Below are 18,979 nucleotides of genomic sequence, written 5' to 3' on the forward strand. Positions count from 1 at the left end.
GCAAGAAGATTATTGCGAGAGTATCCTCGTATATACTTATATCGATACGTTACATCCAATCTTTCTTACGACATATCGAGAAAATGATACATCTTTTCATTTTCAATTACACACGCGCGGATGCGAAACGCGTTTTTCCCGGCGGATGCAGCCATTGTTACGGATGGATCATCAGGAACACATACATCCGAGGAAGCTGCGTAAGATGCCGATGTCTTTTCGATACTAGATGAATCGAGCGAAAAGAAGGCTGCCTCAGGCACGACTTTTAAATTTAGAAACAAGAGCTTCGATCTCCATTCTCGCGAAAACGCACGCAAATAGAGACGTAACATCGCAATGACATTTTGCGTTAATCCATCGAGCCGCGTTATGATGATTTCGCGAAACGTCTGTTTGCGGAAGCTTTTAAGTGGATGAATATCAGCGAGATTGGACAGCGAATATATGCGCAAGATAGGTAAATACTTTATTTTATTTTGAAGGAAAACAACGCGGGAAAAGGAATAAACTTTCATTAATCAAACAGGACGGAAAAAAAGAGAACAAATATATGCACGAAGAAAATAATAATATATCAATTGATCACCTCAACTTCCTGCTCTTTTTCCCATCTCGTTTATCTTTCCTGCTGCTCCTTTATAATATATGTACGAAAACTCACTCGCGAATTAATTACGATCGCGCGCGCGCGTGCTAATCAGCAAGATATAGTCGATCGCACGACACTTCCGATATTAATTATACGCGTACTTTGTTATATTGCGATGGGAATAAGATCCACTCTTGGCATTCGAATATTGCTGCTATCTTTCTCGCTGATAAATAATTATGTACGATCGATTATAATTATATTGTGACGTAAATAAACAAGTACACGTATGAAAAAATAATATTAATAATAATATTAATATTAATATAATAATAATATAATAATAATATAATCATAATATAATAATAATAATATTAATATTAATAATAATATTAATAATAAATAATTAATAATAATATTATAATTAGGAAATCATATGTATTTCGATGAAATGTATTATGTCAAATATACCATCAATATATTCATCAATATACAAGCATCTAAATTTTGCGCCACACGATTGATAAATAATAAAATAGACAACTAAATGTTTATCATTTATTAATTACACATATGTACGTTTCGCGAAATGTGTAGCGTGCAAAAAGTCGACAAATTAAACTATATTTTCCGATATCGCCGTCCGCGAATATTTATCTTTCATTCCAACTTATATATTTATTCACTTTTGTTATAATGCGAGATAAAGTACATAAAATAAAGTTCCCGTAAAATGTTAGCGTAAAATGCGACGACGTATGCATTTGAAATTTTCGCGATTTTCGAGTGAATCGTAATTTACCATATAAATATTTCACATGCTGCTCTTTTATTATATTACTTCATACATATTATCGCCAGCAAAACTAATCAATTCCGATTTTTAATTTCTTAATTTTAGTACTAGAATACTAATCACGTTGCTCTGGTACTAAAATTTAAAGAAAATTACAAAAACTAGAGTTGATCGAGTCGACTTCTGAGAGACTCGTGTAATAAAATGCGCATATCTTGCGATTAACGTCCAAAGAATCGTACGATGTTCTACTGATCATGTTCTACTAATTAATACGAGCACGTTCGTAATTAACAATATTTTCGCGAATGAATTTTATATAACTATCATGAAAAAGCAGTAAAAGCAATGTGAAGTAACCAATTTGTAACTAACTTATTATTTATCGTTTAATTCATTAGGATATTACTTTAATAATTCTCTCATTACTTATATTTTATTGATTAGTCTAAAAATAAAATTAATTTATATCGCTCTCTCTCTTTTTCAATTAGTGATCTGTTTGATATCATTATATATATAATGCATATGTTTTAAATTTTAATTTCAAAGATTCTAAAAAACTATTTGTAATAAAATATTTATACTAATTAATATTCTTTTATATAAAGTATCTCAATATTATGTTCAAGAGAGAGAAAGATTTAAAATAATTTAGATTCATTATATGAGAATTAAATTTTTATTTGTCCAATTTTATATCCATTAAACTTTTATTCGAAAGTTATGTAATTTTTTGTATTAAATATATAGAAATAAAAAATTCAACTGTATGTATAACTCATAACTCATATTAGAATGGGTTCTATTAACAGTTCTATTAACAGAAATTTTTTTAATTTCCCAAGTATAATAGAGCTTATTATGTTTTGAAAGAAAATGTAAGTAGATGAGAAATTCTGATTAAAGTTTCTCAAGAAAGGAGTCTTTTTTTTCTTGATTAATTTTTCAAATGAGTCGAAATCAAATATTCCAACAAAGTAAATAAATAAAAACAAGTGCTCGATACTCGTATATATTTATTTAGGGTTAAAATATACGAAGTCAAATTTCAGAAGATTAATAAAACGAAATATCTCTCTAAATTAAAACTGATTAGCTTGAATTAAGGTATACATATTTCTACCATAATTATACAATTTTTTAATATGGAAAAAATTCACGGGAATTTTATTATTTAGAAAAGTAAATAATTTTGTATAAAAAGATATCGTGCACCGTGTCTACATCCTGTCCTTTGGTTAATGCAAATTTCCTTGAAGAAGGGGTGGTTCCCGGAACAGATATTACGCGGAATTAAAAAAAGGGAAGCCGTCCCGATTAAGCCAACAGCGACTGCGGAGGCGTTCCGCTTGCGAAGCATTACTTCCGGATAATTACGTAGAATTTCACACGGTTCATTGGTTTACTACTTTAAAACAATCACGGTTTGATCATTTTTAAGACGAATAGAATTTTTTTTGGATCCCTCAGTGTTTTAAAAGCTCTCGTGCTCATGTCGCGTTCTTTCGTTTTTTTTGTAATTAAATAATAAAACAAAATAATTATTATATACAAATTGTTCAAACAAATATCAGGTTAATTGAATATTTGAGTTATTATGTAATTACACGATATTTATTATGCGTATTATTATAGGCAGCATTAAATTATATCATTATTGTGTTTATTTACTTAATTATGCATTTATTTATTTATTTAGTGTTCATTAAAATAAGAAAACTGATATTTTTTTTTCAATTGAGAAATGAGATTCCGATTAATCAGAATAATTTTTCCTTAAAGTAAATCAAAAGTAAGGGGAGCTTTTTTTTAATTTTGCTACTCCGACGACTGACTTAAGCTAGTTCCATATTATACGAACAGGCCAACGAGAAAGGGGGATTCGCGTAGCGTTTATCCCGAACCGGATCCGTTCGGTCGTTCGCTCTTCTCTTCGGTCCTGCACCTGCTCCGTACATGAATGCGCATCCGTATAATCTGAACGAACGAACGAGCAAACAAAGGGAGTTCGGTCAGGACAGTCAAATGTGTCATACAGTTTACGGGATAACATTCCCCCTCTCTTTTTTTTTTTCGTTTACTCTCACCTCCACGAATTTATCCTCGCATTCCGACCAAGGGAATGTAACGATTATATAACGATTATATAACGAATATAACTATTATATAACTATTATGTAACATTAACGATTATATAAAAAAAAATTCAAAGTCGTATAAACGAGGCGAACGAATGGCTGACGCGGAGTTATTTTTAGAAACAGCCCGTAAGATTTGCGTCACCCGTAAAAGTTTCGGTTTCCTAAGGAAAAAGCCTCTCTCTCTCTCTCTCTCTCTCTCTCTCTTGCTCTCCTCCTCGTATCTGATATATGAGGAGCTGGAAGATTCAGACCGAGCTCCAGCATTACGGATTAATATTCTCTGGAGGAAGCACGTAGCCTCGCGCCGCCGGGCGCTCTCGTTATTACCGTCTGTGGTGTCGAATGAGATGCCTCTCGCGCGCAAGACTACGCAGCCCATATCCCAAATTCTCCAAGCCCCCAAAGTTCCCGAGGATGGAGAGGAACGAGCGAACGAGAGAGAGAGAGAGAGAAAGAGAGAGAGAAGCGTGCCGTAGACCGCGCGTTTCCTTTCATAATTCTTTCTCCAACCTCGCTCCTGATCCGCGTCGTCGCCCGGCGACGTCAGAAGTGATAATCAGCGTAGTAATTTATTCAGTCGAGTAAATTAATTATTAGTTTACTGCGTCAGACGCGAGCGCGATGGCACTTTTGACGGAATAAACTCGCGACTTGCGGCTCGCGACTTGAGACGGAGAGGTTTAAATGTTCATTCGTTTTATTCTAGTATGTATGAGGTATCTTTAATTCATATTTTCGCGTGAAAAAAAATAAAATTAATGGATCTCATCGACCGATCGGCATTTTCGCTCGATGAGTATCGCGCTTATCTAGATGTATCGTCGACGCGATAAAATCTTGATCAATCGCGCGAAGGATATATCTTAATGAATAATTTAAAGAGTAGATACATACATATGTATACTTTTCGCAGAACGAGAAAGTATTCCGTGTATGTGAGATGTATACGTGTGGATCCACCCACACGCGCGTCGTTAGCATGATATACAAAATTAAAATTTCAATGGGAGGCTTTCGGGATCGCGATGCGATATTTTCTCGAGGAGGCACGTAATAGCCGGGGCTGTCGTGTTCCGTTATCATTGTCGGCGGCGTCGAGTAAGACACGCCACCTCTTCTCACTCTATATATTGCTTCGTGCTCCAAATTCTTTATTAAACGTCTAAAAGATTTACTCCGAATTATCCTCGCGATTGAATTGGCTTAATAACGTTCGTTCTTAACGCAAATGTTAATGTACCATTTCGTTTAGCATTCGTTGAACGTTAAAACTGATGGCAGATTTGCGTGTAACGCTTCTGTCATTTTCGTCCGGCAACGAAAAAAAAGGATCGACAATGCATTTCGTTATATTGCAAAGAAATATATTGAATACAAAAGAGTATTTCATGTATCACGTGAAAAATGTAGCTATATTTTTTTCCCTGACATGCGTGTCAACTGTGCGTTAAACGCGTAGAAATTGAACCGCGATATATAATGATTTTTGTACCTATTTTTTTCGAAAAAAATACTGAACAAAAATTTGTTTTGTTTTCTATACGTTACGATGATTTCACAAGACGTTTAATCTCTTTAGAGACGAATTTATTAAAGTCGGAAAAAATTATTTTATTCTATATTATACATTTATTCGAAATATATAATATAAATAATTATTAAATAATTATAAATATATATAATTATTAAATAAAACAGAAAAAAGAATCTTTTTAAATTTTTAAAAAAATAATGCACGCATATGTAGCTAATTGTGTGTAAAATTAATTATACGTAAAGGAAATTTAGATACCAAATAGAGCGTCTATTCAAATCGTAAAGATTTCTTGAAATTCTCTGATTTTTCAAATATTTTTATTCAAAAGTCTAGGTAAAGAAAAAATATTGAAAAGATTTTTTTAATCAATTTTCTAAAATAGGTTTGTTTATTGTGTGCGTTTTCTAATATTTTTCATTCGTGCAAAGGCAAAACACAGACATAAAAAATTCAGTAACTTTTATAAGATAAACATTTTTCACTCGTATATAACACATTTTCATTTTTTTATCAATACAAATTAATAGAGAATATTTACTGTTTATTCAAAATTTTATTAAGACATTGAATATATATAAATATATATTTATAATATATTTTAAATATAACTTGTGGCTTTTACCAGCGGTTTACCTAGAATATAAAAGCAAAATAACAAGAAAAAAATTAAAAAAAAATTTTCTCGAGTCTCAATAAAATTCCATAAGAATTTTCCGACTTCCAGGTACAAAAGAAATCATGTTTTTGCAGAGAATAGACACCCTGTAAAAGTACACACATGTGTGTCGATATTTCTCTGAAGAGATTGAGATTAAGAAGCGCTTACGCGAGTTGCTTTGTTCGAGAAAGCATTGTATAAGCTTGCATCTCTTCTGCTCGCACTTCTTTGCAGCTTCGACCAATCTCTCTGGCGCATATACAAGTATACGTGTGCATTTCCTGCGCGATAAATGAGCGGACGCTCCATAAATAGATGCATCCCTCGTCCTGTCTTTCCTTGGACGCGTTCTCGAAAATCGCTCTCGCGCGACTCGACCCGTATTTATTATACATATAACACGATGTATTTGAGCGCGGAGCGAGATTGAAATTCCATTCAAGTCAAATGCCACGAATGTTAAATATTTAAACGCGTCGAGTTTAATATCATAACGTTCCAAATAATTGCACAACAATGCAATAACATCAATGGACGCAGCTGAATACCACAAGTGTCTAATTTATAATTACTGGGACTTTATTTAAACAAGGGAAACGCGTGTTTGATTGATAAATATTGTTTCGAGCCGTTGATTCAGCTGTCAAAAAATAATACGCCGTCTTTTGGCTCCAAACATTCGCTTATATTAAAACATCGCTGTTGGAAAATATAAAATCTGATAGATACATTATCGCGTTGAAATTCTTGAAATAGAGAAGAGTGCAGGAAACTGCAAACGACGCCCGGTATATAGCATATACAGGGTGTTTCTTAATAAGTGCGAAAAATTTTAGGAGATGATTTTTTGTCGAAAATTAAGGAGGGTTTTTCATATAAACATATACTCTTACATCCCTACCTGTGGAGTTACATTACTCCAAAAATGGAAGTAAAAATTAGGCTTTTATTTTTTCCCAAATTTGAAACAAGTTAAAGAAATGAAATTAGATGGATATTTTCTAGTAGTAAAAAGGTTATTTATTAATATTTTTTTCAGTCTCCCGTATTGTTATAAGGGGATGAAACTAGCAACCCCTATTCAATTTTTTATTACAACTTTTTAATGTTTGTATGAAAAACCCCCCTTAATTTTCGACAAAGAATCATCTAAAATTTTTCGCACTTATTAAGAAACACCCTGTATATACGCGTACTCTCGCGCATGTATCGGGACGCTATTCCACGGTATTATTATTATTACACTTTATACCGTACGATAACTCATAATCTTTCTCGCGGTAAAACTCCGAGAAAGTCGCACGGATTCTTTTCCGATGCGCCGTGTAATTTGCCCCCTCTCCCGCCTCCGGCCGGACAGAAGTCATGTAGCCGCGTTTAGCCTCGGCATCTCCAGCGCGTCGCAGAAGAGAGGTCTCTGCACTCTCTCCCTCTCTCTCTCTCTCTCTTTCTCGCGGCCTTCGTTTGTACGCGGCCGCGTAGGTACATACGCATGCACTTACCGTAGATTTTCACGAAGACTCGACGCTACGCTACGAAACGACGAGCGGCAACGACGGCGACAAGCGGCGATGGCGATGTACGGTCGCGCGCGGCGCGCGCATGCGCCGCTCGGCGGCGCCGCTATCGCCGCCAACTTCACTCCGCTCCGCATCCCCACCCGGCCGGCCGCCGCCACGCGACCGTAACCCCCTCCAGAGGCGTAAGCGTGTGTCACGCTCCGGATAGCTCTCGGTGCGTGCCCATTATCGTGGAGGGGGTAAGGGACGCGTGTAGCAACGGCGCCGGTGGTGGGGGGAGCCTAGCGCGCGGCGCGGGGTGGGGATGGAATTACGCGGAGCGTAGAGACCGTCGGTAGTATCGTGCTGTCTGCCGTGCGGGTCGGATGCGAAGAGCGCGACGCGACTTCCGTCTCGTTTCACCCCCTCGTTAGCCATTCTCGCCCGAGGAAAACTTCGACGAGCAGCGCGCGTTCTCTCTCCTCTCTCTTTCTTCTTTTTCTCTCTTTTCCGAATCCGGAGATTCGAATTCAAGTTCGCTCCAAGGTCCGGAAGAGTCTAATCGCGCCGCGGAAGGGACGTCGCTCGTCAGATTACGATCCCCGAGAGAAACGACCCCCGACGAGAGGATCGCGGCCAGATATACATGTCGTGTCGCGGTCGTGATGCCGCGGGGTGAGCGACGCGCGCCGTCGAGAGGACTCGCGGCCGTGGGTGCTTCGATCTCGTCCTGACGATACCATCCTGCCTCGTGCGTCGAGCGGACACGCTGTAAGTGGTGCGTTCGCTAATGTTGCTGTGAGAAAGTGCGAGGAGGGAAAGAGGCCGACGCGGGGCGCGCGCGGCTGGTGCACGTCGTACGTCGCGGATGGATCGGAGATACGTCTTTGGAGATTGCGTCCGCCTCGTGACACCTGACGAAGGAGAAACGAGCGAGGGTGCGTAACTCTTCCCCCCCGCGAGTGTGCTGTGTGTAACACGTGTGACAGTTGACCCGCGCGGATCATTCGCGTCTCCTCGGCCGCGAAAGGGGTGGTGGATACAGGGAGGTGTTTTTTTTTGTGTGCGCGGGATATTACACATATATATAAAAATATATATACACGTACACGTCAGTGGTTCTCCGTCTGCTCGTGGCGAATTCCTCCACCGAAGGGATATGTCGGTATAGTGCTCTCCATGGAAATCGGAGCTACGATGGCCGGATACTCCAGTGCGCTCAATACGGATTTCGCTCCGGAATCAGCGCGGAGGATGCAACGATCGGCGATCGATGCTATCGGGGATGCCGTGGAATCCGCCGGATGCACGATAACGAGGTAACAACATGCCTTACGTTTTGAGAAACGATCACGATTGGACGAAATTAATCGCTCGATTAATCAGCGTCTCGTTTAAATGGCGAGATTTATGATAACGGAAAATCGAGCGCGAGGATAAGGGAAGTCGGTTACTTTTGGATGCGAAAAAATGCATCGTTGAAAGATTAAATCTAAGTAAGATAGATCGGAGGAGAACGTTTATTTGTTTTCATGTCATTAAATTTAGTCGCGCGCGCGTAGATTGTCACATGTCATGTATGTTAAACGTCAAATTCATGATCGCGTCAATTAAACGTGTAAAAGGAACGCATACATGTATACTTTTTAACGATATTGTTATGAAACACACACATTATATATTATTCAGAATATATTATAAATGTGTAAAAAATGAATTCATTCTACACTGAGAAAAAAATTGTAAACTTGATTAAATATTTTCAACCAATTATTTAATTTTTTAAATTAAAATATTTAAGTTAAATAAATGTCATGTTAGATTTAAAATGTGTCGTATTTAATTTAATTTAATTACTTTTTTTTAAATTTAAATACTTCAATATTTTAATTATAAAAATAATAATTAATTGAAAATATTTGGTCAAGTTTACAATTTCTTTCTCAGTATATTTTGCAAAAACAAATATATATGATGATTTACATTGTATATACACGATAACAAAAAATTTTCTATTTATAAACTATTAACAAAATAATTATATAAGGTCCTCTTTGAAGAGAGGTTTCATAAAAAAATCCCTTTTTAATTATCATATTGTTATTAAACACATGATATATTATTCAGAATATACTCTTTTAAATATTCACTATAAATGTATATTAAACAATAAACCCATTCTATTTTGTAAAAATGAATATATAAGGGTTTGCATTGTATATATACATATATACAATAACAAAAAATTTTTGTAAACTGTCACCAAAACAATTATACATGTTCTTTTCGAAGATAAGTTTCTCGAGAAATGCCTTTTTAATTATCATATATGCGATATACTTTTACGAAATACAAACTAATCATTCTAATCGATGAATATCGTGATTTAACGACAAAAAAAATTTGCTATATTTTTCTAAGTAAATAAATCGAATACCCTTTATCGCGCCGCGATTAAATGCGAGCAGTGACTTTCGATCCCGCGAGTCTAACGTGAAACGCACGTCGCACGTATACATTGTACATGTGCGTGCGACGCTGCTCGCATTTGCCACGCTGTGGAATAATCTATGGAGATCCCAGTGACATCGGTTTCCGCATCCGTGGCGCGTGTATGCGCGCGTTCGACGCCTTAAAATATTCACGAGATCAATATTCCGCACTTATCGCGAATATATACGATTTTAGCTGACGCACGAGGGTTCTCGCGAGAATTTCGGCAAATAGATCAGACACCCACGCATAATGTAAGCCGTTGATGCGCGACCTTTTGCGTCGCGTCGTGTCGAAACGAGCACCCGATACATTCAAAAGCTCAATGTTGTGCGTGCACGCATGTTATTTTAATATAATAATTTATATTAATAAAATAATATTTTATACACAAAATTGTATGAAATTATATAAATTAATTAACTTAATAATTTACATTGTGTCTAAATTATATAAAGTAATTGCGACCTAAATAATTTATATTTTATCTGAAAAATTGTACAATATATTATTCAATACATATTTCAAGTAAAGAGAATAAAATCTCAATATTTCTAATACGTGTTTAAAATGTCGTTTATGTTTATATAAAATATTAAAGCTATGAAGGCTTTATACATACATATATATATATATATATATATATATATATATATATATATGTATATGCTTGTAATTGATTGCCACATTGTTCCTGAAACAGGTGCGGGTCTAATGGACCCGTACGCCAGACGGAGGATTAAGTGACACGCGATGAAATTAAATGCCGTTACCTCTAAAGAAATATACGCGATCGATACAGATACGCGTAGTATAAATATGGCGCTAGACCAAGGTCCGAGAGGATGCGCTTTAGATCGCCCCATGGGCCGATGATAAATGGCCGAATTAATGGCCGACATACTATTAATGAGAAAAGGGATTTGTTGTTGATGTCGGCAAAAATGTGCGACGAATCAACGTAAAGGGCGGTAGTAGATGTTTAGATTAAGTTTTTTTCGCTCCTTTTTTCTTGGGATCGACCATCGCGGTTGTAGGAGGGAAGATTTCGACTTTATACCGTTAGCGTATACATGTATGTGAATTCTTCTTATTAATTTTAATTTGTTCAATTTGCAAATACATTTGTGAAACGTTGGAAATGTTGTAAAATTGTAATATTGAAATATTGTATTATTATAATATTGAAATATTATAATATTGTAATGTATATATTTATTTTTTTTATAAATTTAAAAAATTATAAAAGTGGTTTGTAAGAATTTTAAAGAATCAATAAAAACTTATTCAAAAAGGCTAATGTGAACCACCAGCGTTGTTTTTTGACGCAAATTAAAGTACAGAGTAACGAATCAAGAAGGCAAATTAATATATCAAATATTATTCCTACAAAGGATATAAAGTATCATCAAATCAAAGTTCAAAATAAAACCGCAGACATTTCGAAAAAGAACATACAAAATAAATACAAAAAAATCGCAGTCAATAAAGTGTTCGATACAATGATGTCATAATGTCAAGTCGCTATCATACGATTTTCGAAAATTATTTCAAAGACAATAATAGGAAGAAATTTATAATATAACATGAGATTATAAATTTCTTCCTGTTATTGTCTTTGAAATAATTTTCGAAAATCGTATGATAGCGACTTGACATTATGACATCATTGTATCGAACACTTTATTGACTGCGATTTTTTTGTATTTATTTTGTATGTTCTTTTTGTGATTTGGCATTGAAAATGATCCGGAGAGGATCGAAACGTCTGCGGTTTTATTTTGAATTTTGATTTGATGGTACTTCATATCCTTTTTGTAAGAATAATATTTGATATGTTAATTTGCCTTCTTGATTCGTTACTCTGTACCTTAATTTGCGTCGAAAAACAACGCCGGTGGTTCACATTAGTCTTTTTGAATATTTTTTTTATTTTAATTTTATATGTTTGAACGCTGCACATTGATACTTTCAATGAAAATCGATGTATAGATGGGCCCAAAAAATGGACAAACAGGAAAAAAAATATAAAATATAATATCTCAAAATTCAAAAACGGATATTGAATTTTTATCACTTGTACTATACACTTGACTATTTATAATATATTTTTGATACGCGTGACGTATAAGTTTCAATTTGTTAAACGCTATAAGCAGATTAATTTTGACAGATTCTCGCTAAAAGTTATGTATATCGAGTGTAATCGAGTACGATCGATAAATGCAAATTTTACAATGTTTATTGACGATGAAATATCAATATTCGCAATATCAGTTTACAGTATCAATTGTACTTGAACAATTCACGTAATTAGGATAATATACTTTAGAAAATTATATAATGGAGAGAAAGATAAAATACTGTTGCTCATATATACGCTCTTTACAGGAGGTGTAAATTTTCTCTTCAGCGTACTTGTAATAAATATATATGATAACCCTATCTCTTTTAATGCAAATCTTATGTACCTTAGAGATGTTTGGGAGGAGGGGTAGCTAATGTAATATTCGGTACACCACTATTTCACACGGATATAGTTTCTAATATGTACACAAGCTCATAGCGCGAGCGTTCATGTTCGGTTAATGTCTCTATACTCGGCAATTCGTGTTTATCGCTGAAGGGAACGTATAGATTGTTTTAGGCGGATGCGTTTATTGTCTTTCATTGTTTTCTGGTAAATAAATATTTGGGCGATAACGTGAGATCTCATAAATTTGCGGTGCGAAATCAATTAGCTCTCGCAAATTTAAGCAGAATTTATTAACAGCCTTGCAGCCTTCTTAGCTCGTTTGTATGCGGGACGTATCTATTGCAACCTCTGTAGCGGGTATTTAAATGTTTGCATTCAGACGACCTTATACATAAAACAGTCGCAAATTAATTCCAAGCATTGTGCAAAAAATGAGAAATTTATCTCCCTCAATCGTGACTTTAAAAAATTTACATCTGAATACATGAAGAAGGTGAAGAAAATATCTCGATTTGCTTTGCTAAAATATTTATATAATTTTAGTTTTATTATATCGAATTCTAAGCACACTATGTGGAATATCTAAGCAAAACATGTCGAGTATCCGCAGTTGTCAGGATAATGATTACAGATTACAACGATAGCTCGGACACGCGTTCTCTGTCATTACTTTCTGTGTACCTTATACATGTACGTTACACGATAAGCTAACAACCCCTAATAATTAAGTCGGAGCGCGCGAGCACGAGTCTAGGAGCGGGTCTACGGTTAACTCGCGTGCATCCATCGGTGTGTGATTTTCAACGTTTAATGAGAAATCTAAATTGCGGACTGAATGCCGCAATGAGTTCCGCCGCAAAGTTGCACGGTGGTACGCGCCAAGTTGGTGCAATCGGAATCTTAAGATTCTCACCGGGAAGGTTAATTCCACTTAATAGTACGGAAACTTCAATTTTCCAAGGTTTTATAAGTTCGAAGCCGTAGGGAGGTCGCTCCTCAGCATCACGGGAAGCAGGGAGGGAAAAAAATTGCGAAATCTCGCAAGAGACACCGCACGATTACGAGATTTTCGGCCAGATTCATCCGCGCATTTATTTTAATTTCAAGCGAGAGGACGGGTAATGCGATTTAATATTCACACCTCTTACATACGGGCTCCGATTCGCACGAGGTTAGTGGAAAGTGCGTTAGGAAAACACTGGCACGAAAGAATAACAGGACCCACTCGAGCCGGGAAGTGTGAATCCCGTAGAGCGGATAGAAATCTTAGTTTAATATCGCACGGTTTGTTGGCGATGGAACGTTTGATTGCTCCTGTCATTTCGAATCTTCTCGCGTCACGTTGGTGCGCACCTGGTGCGGCCAGCTGATGCCCATACGTGAAAAAAAAAAAACGAAAATGAAGAAAAATGTCCAACAATTTGAAAAGATTTATCCGAAAGATTTAACCTGCACGCAATTATTTAACGCGATTTCGATTTATAGTTATATAATAATTTTTATTTGCAATTATATACAACTATAATTAATAAAAAATAACTATGACTAAAATAATTAAAAATATAACTATAAAATAACTATAATTAAAATGTAACTGTAATTTAAAATATAACTAAAATGCAACTAAAATATAACTAAAATATAATTTTTATTTATAGTTAATAATTTTCATTTAAATGCATTTATGATGCGTTTTAATATTTTCTGCAATTTTTTCCCACCATGTCTGTGATGTGTGACGTTAATAATGTGTGACGTGCAATTTGATTGAATGTGTGCCACGTACAAACATATCTCGCATAACTTTCTCGCGTGCGATTTGACATATTATCGCTCAACCCCTTGAATTTAAATTTTCCTTCTATTTACACCATTATCGATGATAATCAATAACCGGCTTGTATTCCGTTCGGTGCATTACTATTTTCTCGCTATTGTTGCTCATTATTTACAGATTGCTATTAATTATGGTTCTCTGAATGAAAATTAATTCTTGATAAAATGTACAGCATGTGTGATCGAATTACGCTCGCATTGTATTGTGAATAATTCAGATCGTGTAATCGTCAGAGCATAGTTGTTGCGCTACCGCGATATTAACAACATTTGTGTTCTCATTTTTGTTAATTCTCGTTTAACTATGTAAATTATCTCACGATGGAACATTCGGTATACTGAAATATCGTGATTTATATTGGGAGAAAAGTCTCCATGTTAAGATACAGTCGGTTTTCAAACGCAATTAATATTTTATTATAATTTGTTTCGGCCAGGTTAGGTTAGATGTTTTTTTTTCGGTTAGGTTAGGTGTTTTTTTTCCTTTCCGAATTTTCGAGTTTTGATACGAAAAGGAAAGCAAGTTATGTTGATGAAAGAGAATTTTAAACCTTATATCATCCAATTTCACGTCTTTATTATACGAAAATTGGCAATAACCTTTCCCTTTGTATCAAGATCAATTTCGACCCGTAAGAAAGATTATCGATGGAATTCTTGGAAAGCTGTCCCGAACTCTCGCCAGAGTTAATACTTATGGCTGGAATCGATTCAATTGCAAACAAAAGTTCTGAGCAATTTCCCTTTCCGGTTCGAAGATATGCTAAGTCGAAGAAAATTTCTCTTAGGGGAAGTAGACGTTCCTTTTTTATTTGCAACAGTCGAAAAGAACGGTTGAAAAAATTTCTCGATAATTAAATATTTTAATTTTATTATTTTGTGCGAAATATATGAATTTATAAAATGTTTAATATTTTATTTATTAAATAATATGTGATTGTGTGTGTTAATGAACAAATGCAACATGTTTTTTAAAATATACATTATTGCATTATTCTGTGATAATTTATTGCTAATTATGACTCATCATTATTAATATCCTATTATAATCCTGCGTACGTTTTATAGTTTATAAAATATACATGTATTATTTATATAATGTATATTCATAAAGAGCGATGAAAAATATGATAATAAATATCTATTCAATAAAGAGATGAAACATTTATAGTGACATAAAGTCATAAAGCGCAAACGGGAAGATTTCATCTTTTATTCACGGTTGAAGACCTTGAAATTCGAGCGTACGGCAGAGAAGGAACGGTAGCAGTGCAAGAAGAGAGCCGATCGATTCGCGCAATATTTCGAACGTGTGTTTTTATACGTGTCGATTCGTAAAGCATTACGATGAAAGAGAATCGTGCCGATCCTCGGGCCGATCTGTCGGCGTAAATTCACGATTAGAGGAAAGTGGGCGATGATATACGTAACGTTAGAAGAACGCGAAAGGCCAAGCTACCGGGACCACGTAAGCTCGCTTCGCCAGGGGTTAGCGAGCAGCAACTACCTAGTCTCTCTCTCCTCTTCCTCCTTCTCCGCCGCCGCCGCCGCCACCGCCACCTTCCCCTCCCCCACCTCCCCTCCTACACTAAACCCTCGCGGTCGATCGATTCGCTAAAAGTAAATAAAACTCACCCCGAGTTGCCTGAAGGGGCCGACGGTAGTGTAAGCGTCAGTACCAAGTGTAATGCAATAAATCAAGGCTTCGATGGAAAAAGCCTGAAGTCGTCGCGTAAAAATCCGTAATCTACGTGGCGATTGTTTACGGTGCGACAGTTCATACAACGGATAAAAGGCCCTTTACTGCAAATTCGAGGCGAGATAATAAAATCGTGCTTCATCGGGCAGTGATAAGGTCGCGACCAATTTTCACCTCGCGAGGGAAAGTTTATAATCGTCGAGACTCGCCCTTTCAAGGAATCTTGGCTGGATTGTATTGTGTCTCGAGTAATCGTGAAGACGATAAATGAGAGACATTAATTTTTCAATATATATTTAGGTAATAATACGTTGTAGATCAATTAATAAAATACATCGCATAATTTATAAATTAAAATTAAAAAGCAATTAATATGTATGGCATATTATATAAGCTTTCCTCACATTTTCTCTCGTCTATAAATTCTTTGATTAAATTTATGCCACCTGAATTAATTTTTTATCCCGAATTCAAATTTTATCTCGACGAAAATTTGATTTCTAATAGCACTTCGATTTTAATATCTTTCCATAACAAATTCCTTTTAAATATTCTTCGTATCTAACTCCCTAAAATCATCCGAGTTATAATAAAAGATGTTCAATTAAAATGAAATAAAAGTTGAGTTTTATCTATTTGAATCTCTTAATTGACGAAATCCCGCGTCTTTTAATTTAACATTGTTGTTAAGGGACGGTTTCGTAAATCCATCAAAGAGAAACGGTAGATGAAAGGGGAGTCCTTTACCAACTTTATCTCTTCATTTCCCTTCTAAAAAACTGTGAAACCAGAGTCGCTTCGTTTCTTTCACATATTTCCTTCAAGACTACGTATACTATAAATGAGCTAAAGTTCTTTGAAAAGCTCTTGGTACTTTGAACTTTCTTCCGGGTAGCAAAAATTTGATGAAAAAACTTTATCAGCCGCGCTAATTCTTTTATTTTCGATATTAAATCTCGTGCGCAAAAGCCTGATAATACAATTAATTTAATTAAAGCGCAGTCCATTCCTCGGATTCCTTCCACACGCGCTTATTTCATAAAATATCGGGCAGACGAAAAGACCCATTGTTGTGAAAGTTTTAAGGTTGTCAGTCCCAAGCTTGATAAAAGGTGCGGTTGGCTCGCCTGTAAAGGCGAGAAAGCGTAAAATAAAATTAAACAAGTTTATATAGCTTTATACCCAGCGGAATGAAGCAAGAGAGCGAAAATTTTGCCGTTATACAGAAATTGGATTATTTGCTTCTCCCGACACGATTGTTAAATCAATGCTCAAACAATGAATACGGTTTTGCACAAGTAGGCCGTGCGTGTAGCCCTGAATTTACCGTTAAACATGGACGGCAGTGAGAGATAGGGGTAATAGCGAGTTGTGAAGTTCATTTCATCTAGAGACGAGAAAGTTTTCTGCGAACGGCGCAATGTCAGCGTGATTTCGCCGCTAGCAATCCTCTGTACATTGCCCTTGTGTAGGTACATCTCGGAGTTTCAAAGCACTAGAAGGAGCGTACAGGCAGCAGAGGCATTAAATTAAATAAATAGCATTAAGCATATTTGAAAATTATTTAATGCTTCATGAAAACGGATCCATCTCTCCTTCTCTCGCGAAATTATTTCGAGGTTCATTGATACTGTGCAGCGCAATCCGATCCTTTATCGATGCACAAAAGCTGTATTAAAGTCAAATGGTGGTCCAATATTTTATTAAACAAATATAATATTTATTTTTCAGGTGTTCGCATTATTTTGTCCATCCCCCGTACGTGACTCGGTAAAAAGCACATTTTATTAAGATATAATATCGACCAAACGACTTTTTTCTTTCTTGCGTTTCTTCCTTCGGTTGAGGAATACGGATGGTACGATATAAATTTCTCCGCGGATAGAGCTGTAAAGGGAGCAACAGCTTCGCGAGCGTGAATCTACGTGAATTTTTTGAAAGTTTCGTTTGCTCTGGTGATGCAATTACGGTAATGTTTATTTGACGATAAATTGATGCCGTTTACAAAGAACGCTTTGGAAAACGCTAACCGGGGCCAAATGAACAATTTCCCGCGCGCGGTGGCTCCGCTGAAAAAAGAATGCCGTGCGCAAGCCAGTGGTATTTCAATTGGGAACAATTAATTCTAATCGATTAATTTGCGAATACCAAACACCCCTCGCGGTCGGGCCACGTTATATTTCCTCTCCTCTCTTTCCTCCGCTCGCGCCAACGTTGACCGCACGAATAGCGTTATAGTCGGCACGGTCGTCCATCACTTTGTCTGGCCACAAAGTAATTATCTCGTAAGCATTATTTTAATTAACGCTGATGATTAAAGCACGGCAGGTATTCGCACCGTATTTCGCCTCTCGTGCCTCTTGTTTCCGTTCTTCTTAGCTGGTGTCGCTGCCTAGGGCCCTGGCTCTAACAAGAATGATTGCCCGCAATTACGCGGAAAAACATCGTTCGAATTACGAGGAGGATCCGCTAAATAGAAGATTAACCGCGATGTATATATGCGAAAAATGATTAATCGCCCGGGAGTATGCTCGCCTATTACCGAGTAGATGTTACATAAGCGCGCTATTTATCTTGAACTTTGGGGGTAGATAGACTCGAGCAGTTTTGAGCCGATCGCGAAACGTCGCGTTAAACACCCTTATCTTTGCGGCGGGGGAGGATAATCGATGCAAGATAATCGTTCATTCTTTACGATTCGTTTAATTTAATTCAATCAAAGCTGCACCTTTTGGAATCCGCACTCTTCTACATAAAACATGTTTGTAATTATACTTGTAGACTCATCTCTTACCGGGGCAACGTTTTAATACGACGTAAGAATGACGTTTTTTTATTATCCTTTGGCGCGCGCGCTGGATCTCGGGCTTTCTCGTGAAAATTAAATTCGTCGAAATGGAATTTGTTTTTGTACGTAGCGCGTAAAATCGCGTTTTATTTACGCAGCGCGGAATACGTATTCAAGAGCTCCCTTTATAATAATAATGTAAAGCGATATTCGTAGAATTCAAACAAAAAGGAAAGAGGAGAGAGGGGAAAAAAAAAGAAAAGCACAATGTAAATACACACTAAACTGGAGATCCGTTATTACAATGGCCATTATCGCGAAGCTTCGCGCGCGATAGCTGGATAAAGACGCATTGTGCGGGGGCGCTTAGGAAAATGCCGTCATTAGAAGAGACTAATTGTGAGTTATGCATAGGAGTGGCGGGCAAGATATGCGCCAAGAAGCTCCCGGTTGGCCGGGGA

General features: G+C 36.4%; 1 protein-coding gene and 1 long non-coding RNA gene across 5 annotated transcripts in view; one reads left to right on the top strand and one right to left on the bottom strand.

The window, feature by feature from the left end:
• LOC145959484 (uncharacterized) overlaps positions 1-7,344 on the bottom strand; it is a 72,811-nt gene extending 65,467 nt beyond the window's left edge. Inside the window, exon 1 of the long non-coding RNA XR_014435055.1 lies at positions 7,230-7,344. This is a non-coding gene — a long non-coding RNA (uncharacterized LOC145959484). The remainder of the gene's footprint in view (positions 1-7,229) is intronic.
• A 260-nt stretch (positions 7,345-7,604) lies between these two features.
• LOC145959487 (irregular chiasm C-roughest protein) overlaps positions 7,605-18,979 on the top strand; it is a 155,920-nt gene continuing 144,545 nt past the window's right edge. For all 4 annotated transcript variants that reach the window (XM_083078359.1, XM_083078362.1, XM_083078360.1 and 1 more), the window contains exon 1: positions 7,605-8,545. In XM_083078359.1, the coding sequence (XP_082934485.1) occupies positions 8,406-8,545 (140 nt within the window). In that variant the 5' untranslated portion in view covers positions 7,605-8,405. The remainder of the gene's footprint in view (positions 8,546-18,979) is intronic.

This window comes from Camponotus vicinus, unplaced genomic scaffold, assembly GCF_025532165.1.
Source record: "Camponotus vicinus isolate PSW18456_S1 unplaced genomic scaffold, iyCamVici1.0 SCAF_1, whole genome shotgun sequence".
NCBI lineage: Eukaryota > Metazoa > Arthropoda > Insecta > Hymenoptera > Formicidae > Camponotus > Camponotus vicinus.